Source organism: Phyllopteryx taeniolatus, chromosome 3, assembly GCF_024500385.1.
Source record: "Phyllopteryx taeniolatus isolate TA_2022b chromosome 3, UOR_Ptae_1.2, whole genome shotgun sequence".
Classification (NCBI taxonomy): Eukaryota; Metazoa; Chordata; class Actinopteri; order Syngnathiformes; family Syngnathidae; genus Phyllopteryx; species Phyllopteryx taeniolatus.
In genome coordinates this window covers 17,381,065-17,394,931 of record NC_084504.1, presented here as the reverse complement: position 1 = coordinate 17,394,931, position 13,867 = coordinate 17,381,065, and the positions used below count along the sequence as shown (strand labels likewise).

Sequence of the window (13,867 nt, the reverse complement as noted above, 5' to 3'; positions counted from 1 at the left end):
TGCATATAACATCCTCTATAGTGTCAAATGTAGAATGCTAGCACCTGTACACATACTTAACACACACACACACATGCGCACACATAGTTTTCCCTTTCCTTTCTTATTAGTCTGCCACATTCTTTTTCTCCCTCACACATCATTATATCTGCAATTGGCCATAGCTACTATACCTGTTAATTACCCACAATGCCGCCATCATTTTCACGTCTTTGCTGCTAATTTGCCTCATACTTTTCTTTCTTCCTTTCTTGGAGAGCCATCGGCTCCCAGACAGCTTCTAGCCATCCTGTCTTAGTGTGTCTTTGAGTTAAAGAAGCAAACAAGAACAGATCTGAGGAAGAAAGTGAAACAGATTACAATTGAAAAACATTTTTGAGAATGCTGTTAAAAGCTGGTGTAATTTATTTCAATTTTGGCATTGTGTCAGTGTGCAATCATGGCCAATCACATGTACACATACACACACTTAAACACTAAGACAACTGATAAGCTCTTTTCTATTAGCAAGTATGCAATTATCTACCTAATTTAATGTTTAATCATCAAGCCAAATGAAAGCAATCATGTACTCATGTCTTGTGCCGATCAGGACATAAAGCATTTAAGGCCTGGTGCTTCTGGTAGAGTTTCAGTGTGGCCTAATGGCGGGACCATGCAGGAATTTAGATGGCCAATTCATCACATCCAAGGAGGTTGTTTTTCTTGTTTGTTTGTGTGCAAACTATGGTTATACCACATTTAGGACTTCTATGAAGTTCCCATTACATTTGGATGGCAATCCAGATACTGTATTATTAAGTGTATCAAAAAGGTTATCAAAATTAAAAAAGATTATATACATATCGCACGGTGGACGACTGGTTAGCACATCTGCCTCACAGTTCTGAGGACCAGGGTTCAAATCCCGGCCTCTCCTGCGTGGAGTTTGCATGTTCTCCCTGTGCCTGTGTGGGTTTTCTCCGGGCACTCCGGTCTCCTCCCACATCCCAAAAACATGCGTGGTAGGTTGATTGAAGACTCTAAATAGCCCGTAGGTGTGAATGTGAGTGTGATTGCTTGTTTGTGTCTATGTGTCATGTGATTGGCTGATGACCGGTTCAGGGTGTACCCTGCCTCCCGCCTGAAGATAGCTAGGATAGGCTCCAGCAGCCCGCGACCCTAGTGAGGGTAAGCGATAAAGAAAATGGATGGAAATACACCTAAGTTAGCTCTGAAATGTATTTGTTCTTAATTAGCCTACTGTATGCAGGGTCAGCTATCACGTTTGACCAGTATGGGATCAAGATTGCCCATTTGATTTTAATATGATCTGGCGCTTATAGCGATGTTGAATCTCAAAAGATAATGTTGCAATTAATTGCACTAAAATGGGATGTTTATGGATTGTAGCTAACCCTATTTGCTAATGTTACTGGTGACAAATGTTGGTCATGGTATGGTTTGAATTTTTAACCACGATATGTGAAGGTTGAAATACGGTAACAAAAATTTGCGTTATTAAAACAGAGAACCGTACATGTGATTGCAGTCTGCTGACTGTACTTGTAAACAAGAAACACAGCTTTTGTTGAATTATTATTATTTTTTTAATGCCGTGTGCAGTGATGCCGGTAATGCGTTGCTCCAAAATGTCGCCATTTTGAGTAACGAGCAAAGTAACGCGTTAGAATATGTGAAGGTTGTAATACGGTAACAAAAATGTTCCTTATTAAAACAGAGAACCATATATGTGACTGCAGTTTGCTGATTGTAGTTGTAAACAAGAAATACAGCTTTTGTTGAATTATTATTATTATTTTTTTTAATGCCGTGTGCAGTGATGCGTTACTCCAAAATGTCACCATTTTGAGTAACGAGCAAAGTAACGGGTTACTTTCCCCAGGTAAGTAATCTGACAACAGTTACTTCTTCAAAACAACATTGACTTTGGAGTCACCAATATTTCTCACCAAGTACTAATTTATGGCTGGTGATTCGTATAAAGAGCAGTCCGCTGTTCAAAAATATACCGATCACGCAGACCGCTCATTATTCAATAAACACAACGAAGCGATTGGGAGGTGATTGATGATAGAATGCACAGTGACGGCTACAGTACCATAAAAGTCCAAAGAAATGCACAATTTCACCGTCGCCACACTATTTGTGTTATTTTCTTAGTAAAAAGTGTATTTGATTGTTGCTGCTTTTTTATTTACACATTAAGAATATAGTATTACTGTCATTTTAGGTGCACAATGCATTGTGTGTTAGTTATTCATACTGAATTGCGCGGTCATAAATCATCATACAATAAGGACGGACTCACGGAAGGACTTACAATACTTAAATAATATTTACAATGAAAAGTGAGAACTTTCAAGTTCGTCTGTAGTCCGGACTGTGAGCTGGTTTAACGTGCTGCACAGCTGACGTCACGTAAGTAAGTGCTTCTCCCCCCTGTCAATCACCCACAGCTTTGCTAGTTAAACAGCTGCGTAATCTTGTCATCTTTTCTCGCTCTTCGCATCAAAATTACGATGGTGGGAGCAATGTTGTGTGTGTGTGTGTGTAAGTGTGTGTGTGTACGCCCAATATTCACGCGCACGCGCACACACAGTTGCCTTCATGGACCACAATCGACATCTATCTATATATCAGTTATGAGTCTTTAGAGAAGTGTACTGGGAATGATTTGCTTGTTTACATGTTTATGTACTTACTGTATTTGGCATGTCAAGTCTCACTAAGTTCATTCAATGTGGCTTCAGCTACACTGATATTTAAGTTATTGCTTCATGTTGATTACATCATTCTGTAACGTGTCGCGTATATTACCAAGTAATGGGTTTGGTTAAACTAATGCTTTTTTTGTACTTTGCATAAGTGATATTCCTTCCGCTTGGCAGCTGCTGAAAGTAACTAAAAAATACTTAGTTACTTTTGAAATCAAGTAATCAGTAAAGTAACTAAGTTACTATTAAGCTCAAGCAATCAGTAAAGTAACTGAGTTACTTTTTCAAGGTAACTGTGTCAACACTGGCCGTGTGTGTATCTCCACACCCCACAAGTGTACTGAAGCAGCCGGCTCCCCCAAGGAAAAGGCACTGAAATTTACACCAATGCAGGTCTGATATTTTGGGCCCATTTACAAAGGAATCACTGACGTACCAAACTGAACTGGACAAATCGTACCATGAAAACACGTTTTTGTTGTATTATTGTGTTTATCATTTTGAGTTGACCAAGAAGAATAGTAAATTTGTCTCCTTACAGCACTGGCTCCCTCTGCAAGCTTTCTGAATGCAACAAAGTTTAGCAAATTTGATCCTCTGCGTTCCCTCTGGTCCACACTGCTTTTGCTTCATAAGTTCTGTGCCTCCTCAGATGTCTTTTAGTCCAGTTTGGTTCTGATGGCAGAAGAGAAGGAGGTGGAAAAGTAGCATGGAGGTCGGAAGTGTTTGTTTGTCAGAGTGTCTTGTGTGTTGTTGTTCGACTCATTGTTTCCTGTGTTGGCGTTGGGGGCTGTTATTCCAGTGGCAGTACCTTCCTCTCTCCCATCTCTTTTGTCCCTGCTTCTCATTACAGTGAATAAACACAGGACATGTACCAGACCACACTACTTTTGAAGAAACTCTGTGTGTGAGCACATCCGCATTTGACCCTGTCTTTGTGTGTACTGGTCAGTTTGTTTTTGGCTAAGAACTGGAAAGAGTTCAGTTGATAAACAAATTCTTCTTCTTCTTCTTCTTTTCCTTTCGGCTTGTCCCTTTAGGGGTCGCCACAGCGCGTCATCCTTTTCCATGTAAGCATATCTCCTGCATCCTCCTCTCGAACACCAACTGCCCTCATGTCTTCTCTCACGACATCCATCAACCTTCTCTTTGGTCTTCCTCTAGCTCGCTTGCCTGGCAACTCCATCCTCATCATTCTTCGACCAATATACTCACTATTTCTCCTCTGGACGTGTCCAAACCATCGAAGTCTGCTCTCTCTAACTTTGTCTCCAAAACATCGAACCTTGGATATCCCTCTGATGAGCTCATTTCTAATTTTATCCAACCTGGTCACTCCGAAAGCAAACCTCAACATCTTCATTTCCCCGCCACCTCCAGCTCTGCTTCCTGTTGTCTCTTCAGTGCCACTGCCTCTAATCCGTACATCAAGGCTGGCCTCACCACTGTTTTATAAACTTTGCCCTTCATCCTAGCAGAGACTCTTCTGTCACATAACACACCTGACACCTTCCTCCACCTGTTCCAACCTGCTTGGACCCGTTTGTTCACTTCCAGACCACACTCACCATTGCTCTGGATGGTTGACCCCAAGTATTTAAAGTCCTCCACCCTTGCTCCCTTCTCCCTGTAGCTGCACTCTTCCCCCACCACCCCTCTCATTCATGCACATATATTCTCTCTTACTTTGGCTAATCTTCATTCCTCATGCCTCCATTTTTCTAACTGTTCCTCCACCTGCTCCCTGCTTTCACTGCAGATCACAATGTCATCTGCATGGTCCACGGGGATTCCAGTCTAACCTCATCTGTCAGCCTATCCATCACCACTGCAAACAGGAAGGGGCTCAGGGGTGATCCCTGATGCAGTCCCACCTCCACCTTAAATTCGTCTGTCACACCTACAGCACACCTCACCGCTGTTCTGCTGCCCTCGTACATGTCCTGTATTATTCTAACATACTTCTCTGCCACTCCAGACTTCCGCATGCAGTACCACAGTTCCTCTCTGGGTACTCTGTCACAGGGTTTCTCTAGATCTACAAAGACACAATGTAGCTCCTTCTGACCTTCTCTGTACTTTTCCATCAACATCCTCAAGGCAAATAATGCATCTGTGGTACTCTTTCTAGGCATGAAACCATACTGTTGCTGCCAAATACTCACTTCTGTCTTGAGTCTAGCCTCCACTACTCTTTCCCATAACTTCATTGTGTGGCTCATCAACTGTATTCCTCTATAGTTCCCACAGTGCTGCACATCACCCTTGTTCTTAAAAATGGGCACCAGCACACTTTTCCTCCATTCCTCAGGCATCTTCTCGCGCGCTAGAATTCTATTGAACAAGCTGGTCAGAAACTCCACAGCCACCTCTCCTAGTTGCTTCCATACCTACACAGGAATGTCATCAGGACCAACTGCCTTTCCATTTTTCATCCTCTTTAATGCCTTTCTAACTTCCCCCTTACTAATCATTGCCACTTCCTGTCCACCACACTTGCCTCTTCTACTCTCCCTTCTCTCGCATTTTCCTCATTCATCAACTCCTCGAAGTATTCTTTCCATCTAGCTAGCACATTGCTGGCACCAGTCAACATATTTTCATCTCTATCCTTAACCACCCTAACCTGCTGCACATCCTTCCCATCTCTATCCCTCTGTCTGACCAGCCTGTATAGATCCTTTTCTCCTTCTTTAGTGTCCAACCTGCCATTCATGTCATCATATGCCTCTTGTTTGGCCTCTGCCACCTCTACCTTTGCCCTGTGTCGCATCTCAATGTATTCCTTTCGCCTCTCCTCGGTCCTCTCAGTGTCCCACTTCTTTTTAGCTAACCTTTTTCCTTGTATGATTTCCTGTACTGTGAGGTTCCACCACCAAGTCTCCTCCTCTCCTTTCATGCCAGAAGATACACCATTACCCTCCTGCCTGCCTCTCTGATAACCTTGGCTGCAGTGTTCAAGTCTTCTGGAAGCTCCTCCTGTCCACCGAGAGCCTGTCTCACCTCTTCCCGAAAAGCTGCACAACACTCGTCCTGTCTCAGCTTCCACCACATGGTTCTCTGCTCTGCCTTTGTCTTCCTAATCTTCCTCCCCACCACCAGAGTCATCTTACACACCACCATCCTATGCTGTCTAGCGACACTCTCCCCTACCACAACCTTACAGTCGGTAACCTCCTTCAGATTACATCGTCTGCACATGTAATCCACCTGCGTGCTTCTATCTCCGCTCTTGTATGTCACCCTATGTTCCTGCCTCTTCTGGAAAAAAGTGTTCACTACAGCCATTTGCATCCTTTTTGCAAAGTCTACCACCATCTGTCCCTCCAGGTTCCTTTCCTGGATGCCGTACCTACCCATCACTTCTTCATCACCCCTATTTCCTTCACCAACATGTCCATTACAATCTGCACCAATCACGACTCTCTCGCTCTCTGTGATGCTCAAACTACTTCGTCTAGCTCCTTTCAAAATTTCTGTTTCACCTCTAAGTCACATCCTACCTGTGGGGGATAGCCACTAATCACATTATACATAACACCCTCAATTTCAAGTTTCAGCCTCATCACTCAATCTGATACTCTTTTCACCTCCAAGACATTCTTAGCCAATTCTTTTTTTAAAATAACCCCGACTCCATTTCCCTTCCCATCTACACCATGGTAAAATAATTTAAACCCTGCCCCTAAACTTCTAGCCTTATTGCCTTTCCACCTGGTGTCCTGGACACACAATATATCAACCTTTCTCCTAATCATCTTGTCAACCAACCCCAAGATTTTCCTGTCATAGTCCCAACATTCAAAGTCCCCACATTCAGTTCTAGGCTCTGTGCTTTCTTCTTCTCTTTCTGCCGAAGGACCCGCTTTCCAACTCTTCTTCGACTTCGACCCACACTAGTTGAACTTCCAACGGCGCCCTGCAGGTTGACGGCGCCGGTGGCGGACGTTGTTAACCCGGGCCACGACCGATCCGGTATGGAATTCTTTGGATGAACGCTCATATTTGTTTGGCAAAGTTTTAAGCCAGATGCCTTTCCTGACGCAACCCTCTGCATTTATCCGGGCTTAGGACCGGCCTACAGTTGCACTGGCTTGTGCCCCCCATCGGGCTGCATTTGATAAACAAATTAAAAGTACATATTACAGGGGGAACACATGCTGTTTGACAGAAGCACATTCATGTGTTTGGTAGCATTCACTGTTGCCTTATCTTACTGTGTACAGTGCTACCTTATGAAACAAGCGACCTTACAAGTTTTTCAAGATACGAGCCATTTGGCCTGTTTTTCTTTTTTTTTTTTTTTTTTTTTTTTTTTTTGCTTTTACTTACAAGTAAAAAAAATTAGATACAAGCAGTTTACGGTGACAGTGAACTCAACTCACTTCACAAAAAGCATCAGTTTGGTAGATAGTCAACAATTATTCAAAAAAGGATTTTAGCTGTTTATTGCCACTCCCAGTTGAATTTGTCAAACGAAACAAAACTAACAGAATTACACGTTATGTATTCAAAACAACTACATAACTTTTTGCCATACGTCCGCTAACTTAATACTAGCACATAATATGAAACCCCATAGCATCGGCATATGTAGACGTATGTATAACAATACTCAAAGGCATACATTCTTTATCCTATGCGAATAATGACTTATTACTGCTTACCAAGGAGATGTGACCGTCTCCATGTACACTATATGCGTATGTCTGTATTATACTTCCCCCAGGTGGCCAAGGCACACACAACAAGAGTTGCACAATGTCCATTGAATTGAAGCAAAAAGAAATAAAAAAAACTGGTGAATTATTTCATACCTATAAACTACATCTATTATATAATGGTGTTTTTCGTATTAAATTATTTGATATACAAGTTTTTTGAGTTACGAGCGTGGGCATGTAACAAATTAAACTCGTATCTCAAAGCATCACTGTAAACTGCATGTTTTAATTACTGATGTGTGAGTTTTTCCATGTGATTGAACTTATTATCCACTCTATGATTACTAACAATAAATGGCAGATACCATATCTGTGTATGTCTTTAAATGTAAAATCCTGAGGTGAGAAAATCAAATGCCTATATAGGCCCACTGGCCATTGTCTTTGTCGTTTGATAATAAACATACAGTTTAAATTGATACATTGGGTGATATATTGGATTCATAGTCATTCATCTGCCGAGTTTTAACTGGATCGTTTTTTCAGAATTTAACAATACTGGAAAACTCAACATGAGCCAAAAAAAAGAAGCTATTTCTTGATTGTAGTTTCTATTATTATTTGAGCTTGATTGTTTTGTCAAATAGCTTATGGTGCAACAAATGGAAAAAAAATATTCCAAGACAATTTTATTATTTCTAGTTGACTACGTAGTTGGAATCTTTGAATTGGATTTTAGGTTGTACAGTTGGATCTAGTGTTGTGGTCAGTGAGTTTATAGTTGCACTTTACAACTTCCAAAATGTTCATCTCCACTCATATTTGCAATAATAGTTCAGCAGAGTGCCAGTTATGGAGACTATCTAGGGAGAAGAATTGTATTTTATATCATCTGAGGGGACAGTATGGATTACTGTGCACTCTGTAAACACACACACACAGCACACTTCCTCACTCTCCCTTGATAGTCATGGCTGAAGGATGCTGGCAACAGGTGTGCTGTTGGGACACTCTTGACAGCCCTGGCGCATACACAGGCCCACACATACACAATTTTAACTTATTTATGTGTGTGTGTATGAGAGTTGGTGACAGGAGGCTGGTCTCGCAGGGCGGTGCGCTCCACTGCAGCTAATTAACCCCAGGAAATAATTGCAATATGCAAATGTTGTTTAGATAATTCACTATACACTGTCATGCCAGGTAGTCGTCAGTCACTCTGTTGTGTGCCGCTGAGGGTGAAGACAGAAAATATGTGCTCCTGTTTTAGGCGGGGTGATGGGAATGGGACAAGAATGGAAATGAAGGCATTTCAGTCGCTATTATGAAGCTTTTCTATAATTTACGTATGAATAAATGGACAATAGCGCCATCTTTCAAAGTAAAGATGTTCTTAAACTTGAATTTGCCATACAACCATTTTAGTTTGTGTCAGGCACAATTACAAAGGAGGTGTGTGAAGAACAAGAGGTACAACAAGCTAGAAGAGAGGGGGGAGTTAATGAAATGAGCCTCTCTGGGCGACATGGTGGCGGGGAGAGCGGCGAAGCTTCAAAGGACTTTGATGTCACAGCCTTTCAGACAGACATCTCTGTCTCTGCCTGCCCTCCCACCCACACACACATATACACTCTTGACACGCAGCCCTGATGGCAGGCCAGAGCATTGCCCGCTCTTGCATCACACTCTTGAGTCGAGGCGGATGCTGACACGATAGCCCCCTCATGCTAATCTAGTGGCAAACATAAACACGCTGACAGGTTAATTTACCTCCGGACAAACAGAGCAACAAAAACAAATCATATGTTGCGCACAAAGTATTGCACACAGAGACTTTACATTGGAAAAATAGCTTTTTCTCATGAGAAATTAATGGAGTTTTGTGATGCACTTTAATGAGTTGAAAACATTGTTTTTAGTTCCATTTTTGGTTTCAATATATATCCTCTAATGGCCTTTGACCAAATTGAAGCCATGGGTAAATACAGTATATAGTATGTAAAAACAGTACTGTATGTACTCACTCCTGTTGCAATACAGAATTCCAGTTTAAACATAATCTAGTGGTTAACTTTTCATATTTTCCTACTGAACTCTTTCCTACTGAACTTTATGCAAAAATCTATCCGATTTAGTTTCATAAAAGTAGATTAAAAAATAATCTTTAGAAATAAGAATCGGGCAGTAGGAAATCCTTATGTTCCCTGAGGCTGTTTGACTTTTGACTTTTCCACTTATGAAAAATACTGGAAATACAATAACTATTTGTTAAAAAAATCTCAATTATCTCGTCATTTACCACAGGTAACGAAGCATTTATCTTTGTGTGAAAATACAAGCTCTAATAATACACGTCACATAACACATTTTGGAACTATATTTCATCTCAAAAGACACATTTGTCCTTTAAAACTCATCACTAATTGTTTGTCTTTAAGTCAAATTGCACGGTCTGATCCAGATCAGCTTCTATTACCTAAAAGTCCCCTGTTTAGTTCAAGAAATGTCTGTTTATCTAGCTCTGTATCCAAATTAAATGTAATATGTGTTTGCTTTACATGAACACCCGGTGGGGGTTGTCATCAAACATTAGATCTCAGTTGGTTCTGTGATTTAGTATTACAGGTGTTCGCTTTTGTGGGTTGTGCAGGAATGTTTTCTTTATTTTTATTGCCAGGCTGACAGTTTGATAGGAAATCAAAGTTTCAAATCAATGTCACAAGTTCATTACTGGATGCCCTTTTCACTAATCTCCTTTTACTATTCTTTGCAGCCCTGTTTACATCTCTTTTTCTATTTAAACATGACGACGGGTCACAATGTATGTGGTGAACATAATGGGACCAAGGTAGAATGTAGGCAGTCATTGTGTCTGATGATTTATGTTTTATTTCTTCATATGTAGTTAACATGTATGTGCTGTCTTTTGTTTTGCTTTTGACCTTCCCAAGTGTCTTCCCGTGCGGTCGCCACTGGCGTATAGATAGGGAATTGATTGAGCAACCAGTTACAAATTAAGATTTAAACGTTACCTCTCCGAGCTTATTGAGTTTTACATTTAGGGCATTTGCAATATGCAACACTTATTGATTGACTAAAGAGTGGCTCTTTATAGATATCTCCTCAGGCTACCACCACTTTTCTATTTCTCTTGTTTCCTTTCACTGTAGCATAACATTTTTATTGTTGTTTGGGTTATCTGTTACCGACTCTGTCCGTCAAAGTTTGTAAAAAAAGCTGAAGTTTGTTTGTGATTTGCAGGAAAATGGTTCCTCTGAGGAGCATGTGCTGTACGTCTGGGATCACTTTGTGGCCAAAGCTGCAGCCAAGCATGTCTTCATCGTGGCCCACAGCTATGGAGGGCTGTCCTTTGTTGAGCTGGTCAGTGTTTTTTTTTGGTTCTGCTTCACCTTCCCAATCTCTCACTGAGAGTAAGACACACGGTTGTGTTATCGGCTCAATACCATCACTTTTGCAAAAGTCAGTTTTGTATTTTAACACACATATGACTTTGTCTCATAATAATTTTGTAAAATTCTGCAAATTCTGACGTTTTGAAATCTGTCACGCAGCATTTTGTTGCAAAATATCATATTTTAGGCCACACGTCTGCTGTAGTTATTGGATAGTGTTTCGTGACAGGGCTCAAATTGTCTGGGAAAAAATTAACCCCAGGAATTTTTAAATAGGGACAGTAAAGTCTAATATCACCTTTATAGCTGTGCTTCAATTAGCAATTTATTATGTCCTGTCCTTGGGCTTCATTCAACCACTAGATAAAGAATTGACTTGCTCCAATAAATTCTGTCAGGATGGCAATACAGGGATACTTTTACTGACATGCAGATGCCTCAGCCTTGAGAGATGGTATGTGGAATGATGTGAGAGAAAAGGATATAGTCATATACTGTACATAGCTGACATGTTTCACTAGTCAGCTGTGATAGGCTCCATCCCCTGCCATGACCTGAGCAGGATAATTGGGAAGATGGATGTGTGGATCGATGGATAGTTTATAGGTACTGATGATTTTGTAGTTGTTTTTTTTTATTTTTTTTATGTTTTTCTTATATGTGTATTTGTATTATCTCTCCACACACACACACCTCGAGTAGGAGTGAAGCTCAATTTTTTCTTACGCTTTCCTACTGAATACCTGTTGGACCCTATGGTCTATGTTAGCATAGGTGTGTCAAAAAGGTTCCAGGACTGGTGTCACAGAAGCTATATTTCAAACCCAAACTATGAGTTTTCCCCTTCCATGTGGGCCAGACAACCAAACTGCACGAGATCTTTGCTTTGTTCTGTGCTCGCGAAAAGGCTAGAGTGTTGGCAAGACAACTTTTGGCTGCTTCCCCATGACAACTTGCCTGCTCACAATGGCCTGAGCATCTGACAGTTCCTGGCCGAAAAGAACATCATCATGCTGGAGTGACCTCCCTACTCACTCGACATGGATGTGTGTGATTTGTTTATTTTATTTTTTTCCCTGGAGTCCTGCCATTTGCACCAAGATAACTGATTTGTACCTCACAGTGTCATGAAACTGCAATTTCTGTGTTAAAAAAAGAATAGAATGAGCGAAGTGGTATTGTAAGACATTGTCGAACAGTGTGCCCAGTCTTCTACCTATTGCCTAATGTTTTTATTCCTCTTCTCTTAAAACACCAACAAATAAGTAAACTCAATCAGGATAGAATCTGGATTAAGTATCCAAGCTTCAGTATATTGTGTTTAATGTCCACTAGGGCTCTGAGTCATCGTCTATATCCCATTCGCTATTTGCATTGACAGTAATGAATGACTAGTGAATCACAATCAAATCGTTACTCCTTGTACTCTTCCAAAATAAAGAGAACGAATGAGAAATCTGATTAGATTATTTAAAAATTATTTATAGGCCCCACAGATTTTGTCATAACACCACAAAAGACAGCTGACACATTTTGGCTGGTGCATTTTACCAATCGCTTCTTCCTCCAGAAAAAGTGGTTGCCAAAACACTTTTTAGTTTAAAATTGCTTACTTTAACCAGGATCCCTCGCTCTATCGTGGCCGTGGTCTGTTTTGCACCGGTCTCAGTGCTGTAAAATGCGTAAGTCCATGCTGGCTGACTGGGATCACCTGCTTCTATTAGCCAGCTGGTTAACTGGCGCAGTGGCCTCCATAATCCTTAAATGGAAGACGTTTGGGACGACCAGAACCCTTCCTAGAGCTGGTCGTCTGGCCAAACTGAGCAATCGAGGGAGAACAGCCTTGGTGAGAGAGGTAAAGAAGAAACCAAAGATCACTATAGCTGAGCTCCAGAGATGCAGTCGGGAGATGGGCGAAGGTTCTAGAAAGTCAACCATCACTGCAGCCCTGTCAGGGCTTTATGGCAGAGTAGCTCGACGGAAGCCTCTCCTCAGTGCAAGACACATGAAAGCCCGCATGGAGTTTGCTAAAAAAAACACCTGAAGGACTCCAAGATGGTGAGAAATAAGATTCTCTTTTCTGATGAGACCAAGATAGAACTTTTTTGGCCTTAATTCTAAGCAGTATGTGTGGAGAAAACCAGGCACTGCTCATCACCTGTCCAATACAGTCGTAACAGTGAAGTATGGTGGTGGCTGCATCACGCTGTGGGGGTGTTTTTCAGCTGCAGCGACAGGACGACTGGTTGCAATCGAAGGAAAGATGAATGCGGCCAAGTACAGGGATATCCTGGACGAAAACCTTCTCCAGAGTGCTCAGGACCTCAGACTGGGCCAAAGGTTCACCTTCCAATAAGACAATGATCCTAAGCACACAGCTAAAATACCGAAAAAGTGGCTTCAGAACAACTCTGTGACTGTTCTTGAATGGCCAGCCAGAGCCCTGACTTAAACCCATTTGGCCTTCTTTGGAGAGACCTGAAAATGGCTGTCCACCAATGTTCAGCATCCAACCTGACAGAACTGGAGAGGATCTGCAAGGAGGAATGGCAGAGGATCCCCAAATCCAGAATTTGTCGCATCATTCCCAAAAAGACTCATGGTTGTATTAGCTCAAAAGGATGCTACTAAAAACTGAGCAAAGGGTCTGAATACTTATGGGTGTGTGATATTTCAGTTTTGTCTTTTTTAATAAATCTGCAAACATTTCAACAATTTCGTTTTTTTCTGTCAATGTGGGGTGCACTGTGTACATAAATGAGGAAAAACATGAATTTAAATTATTTTAGCAAATGGCTGCAATATAACAAAGAATGAAAAATTTAAGGGGGTCTGAATACTTTCCATACCCACTGTGTGTGCGTGTGTGTGTGTGTGTGTGTGTGTGTGTTTAACACTGCCCACCAGTGACCAAGTCGCGCACACCAGAAGCACCAGAAGGAGCCTCAATGTATTAATTAATGATACACAGACTGTTTATTTACTTTCTAATTGATTAATTAATAAATGTTTTATTATTTATTATTATTAATTAATTTTGGGGGGAGGCTGGAACAGATTAATGGCAATTACA

General features: G+C 41.2%; 1 protein-coding gene across 5 annotated transcripts in view; it reads left to right on the top strand.

The window, feature by feature from the left end:
- arb2a (ARB2 cotranscriptional regulator A) overlaps positions 1-13,867 on the top strand; it is a 223,235-nt gene that overhangs the window by 84,206 nt on the left and 125,162 nt on the right. For all 5 annotated transcript variants that reach the window (XR_009787689.1, XM_061767227.1, XM_061767224.1 and 2 more), the window contains one exon: positions 10,643-10,762. Coding sequence is in view for 4 of the 5 variants with exons in the window: in XM_061767227.1 (XP_061623211.1) it covers positions 10,643-10,762 (120 nt within the window). In the remaining variant the exon portion in view is untranslated. The remainder of the gene's footprint in view (positions 1-10,642; positions 10,763-13,867) is intronic.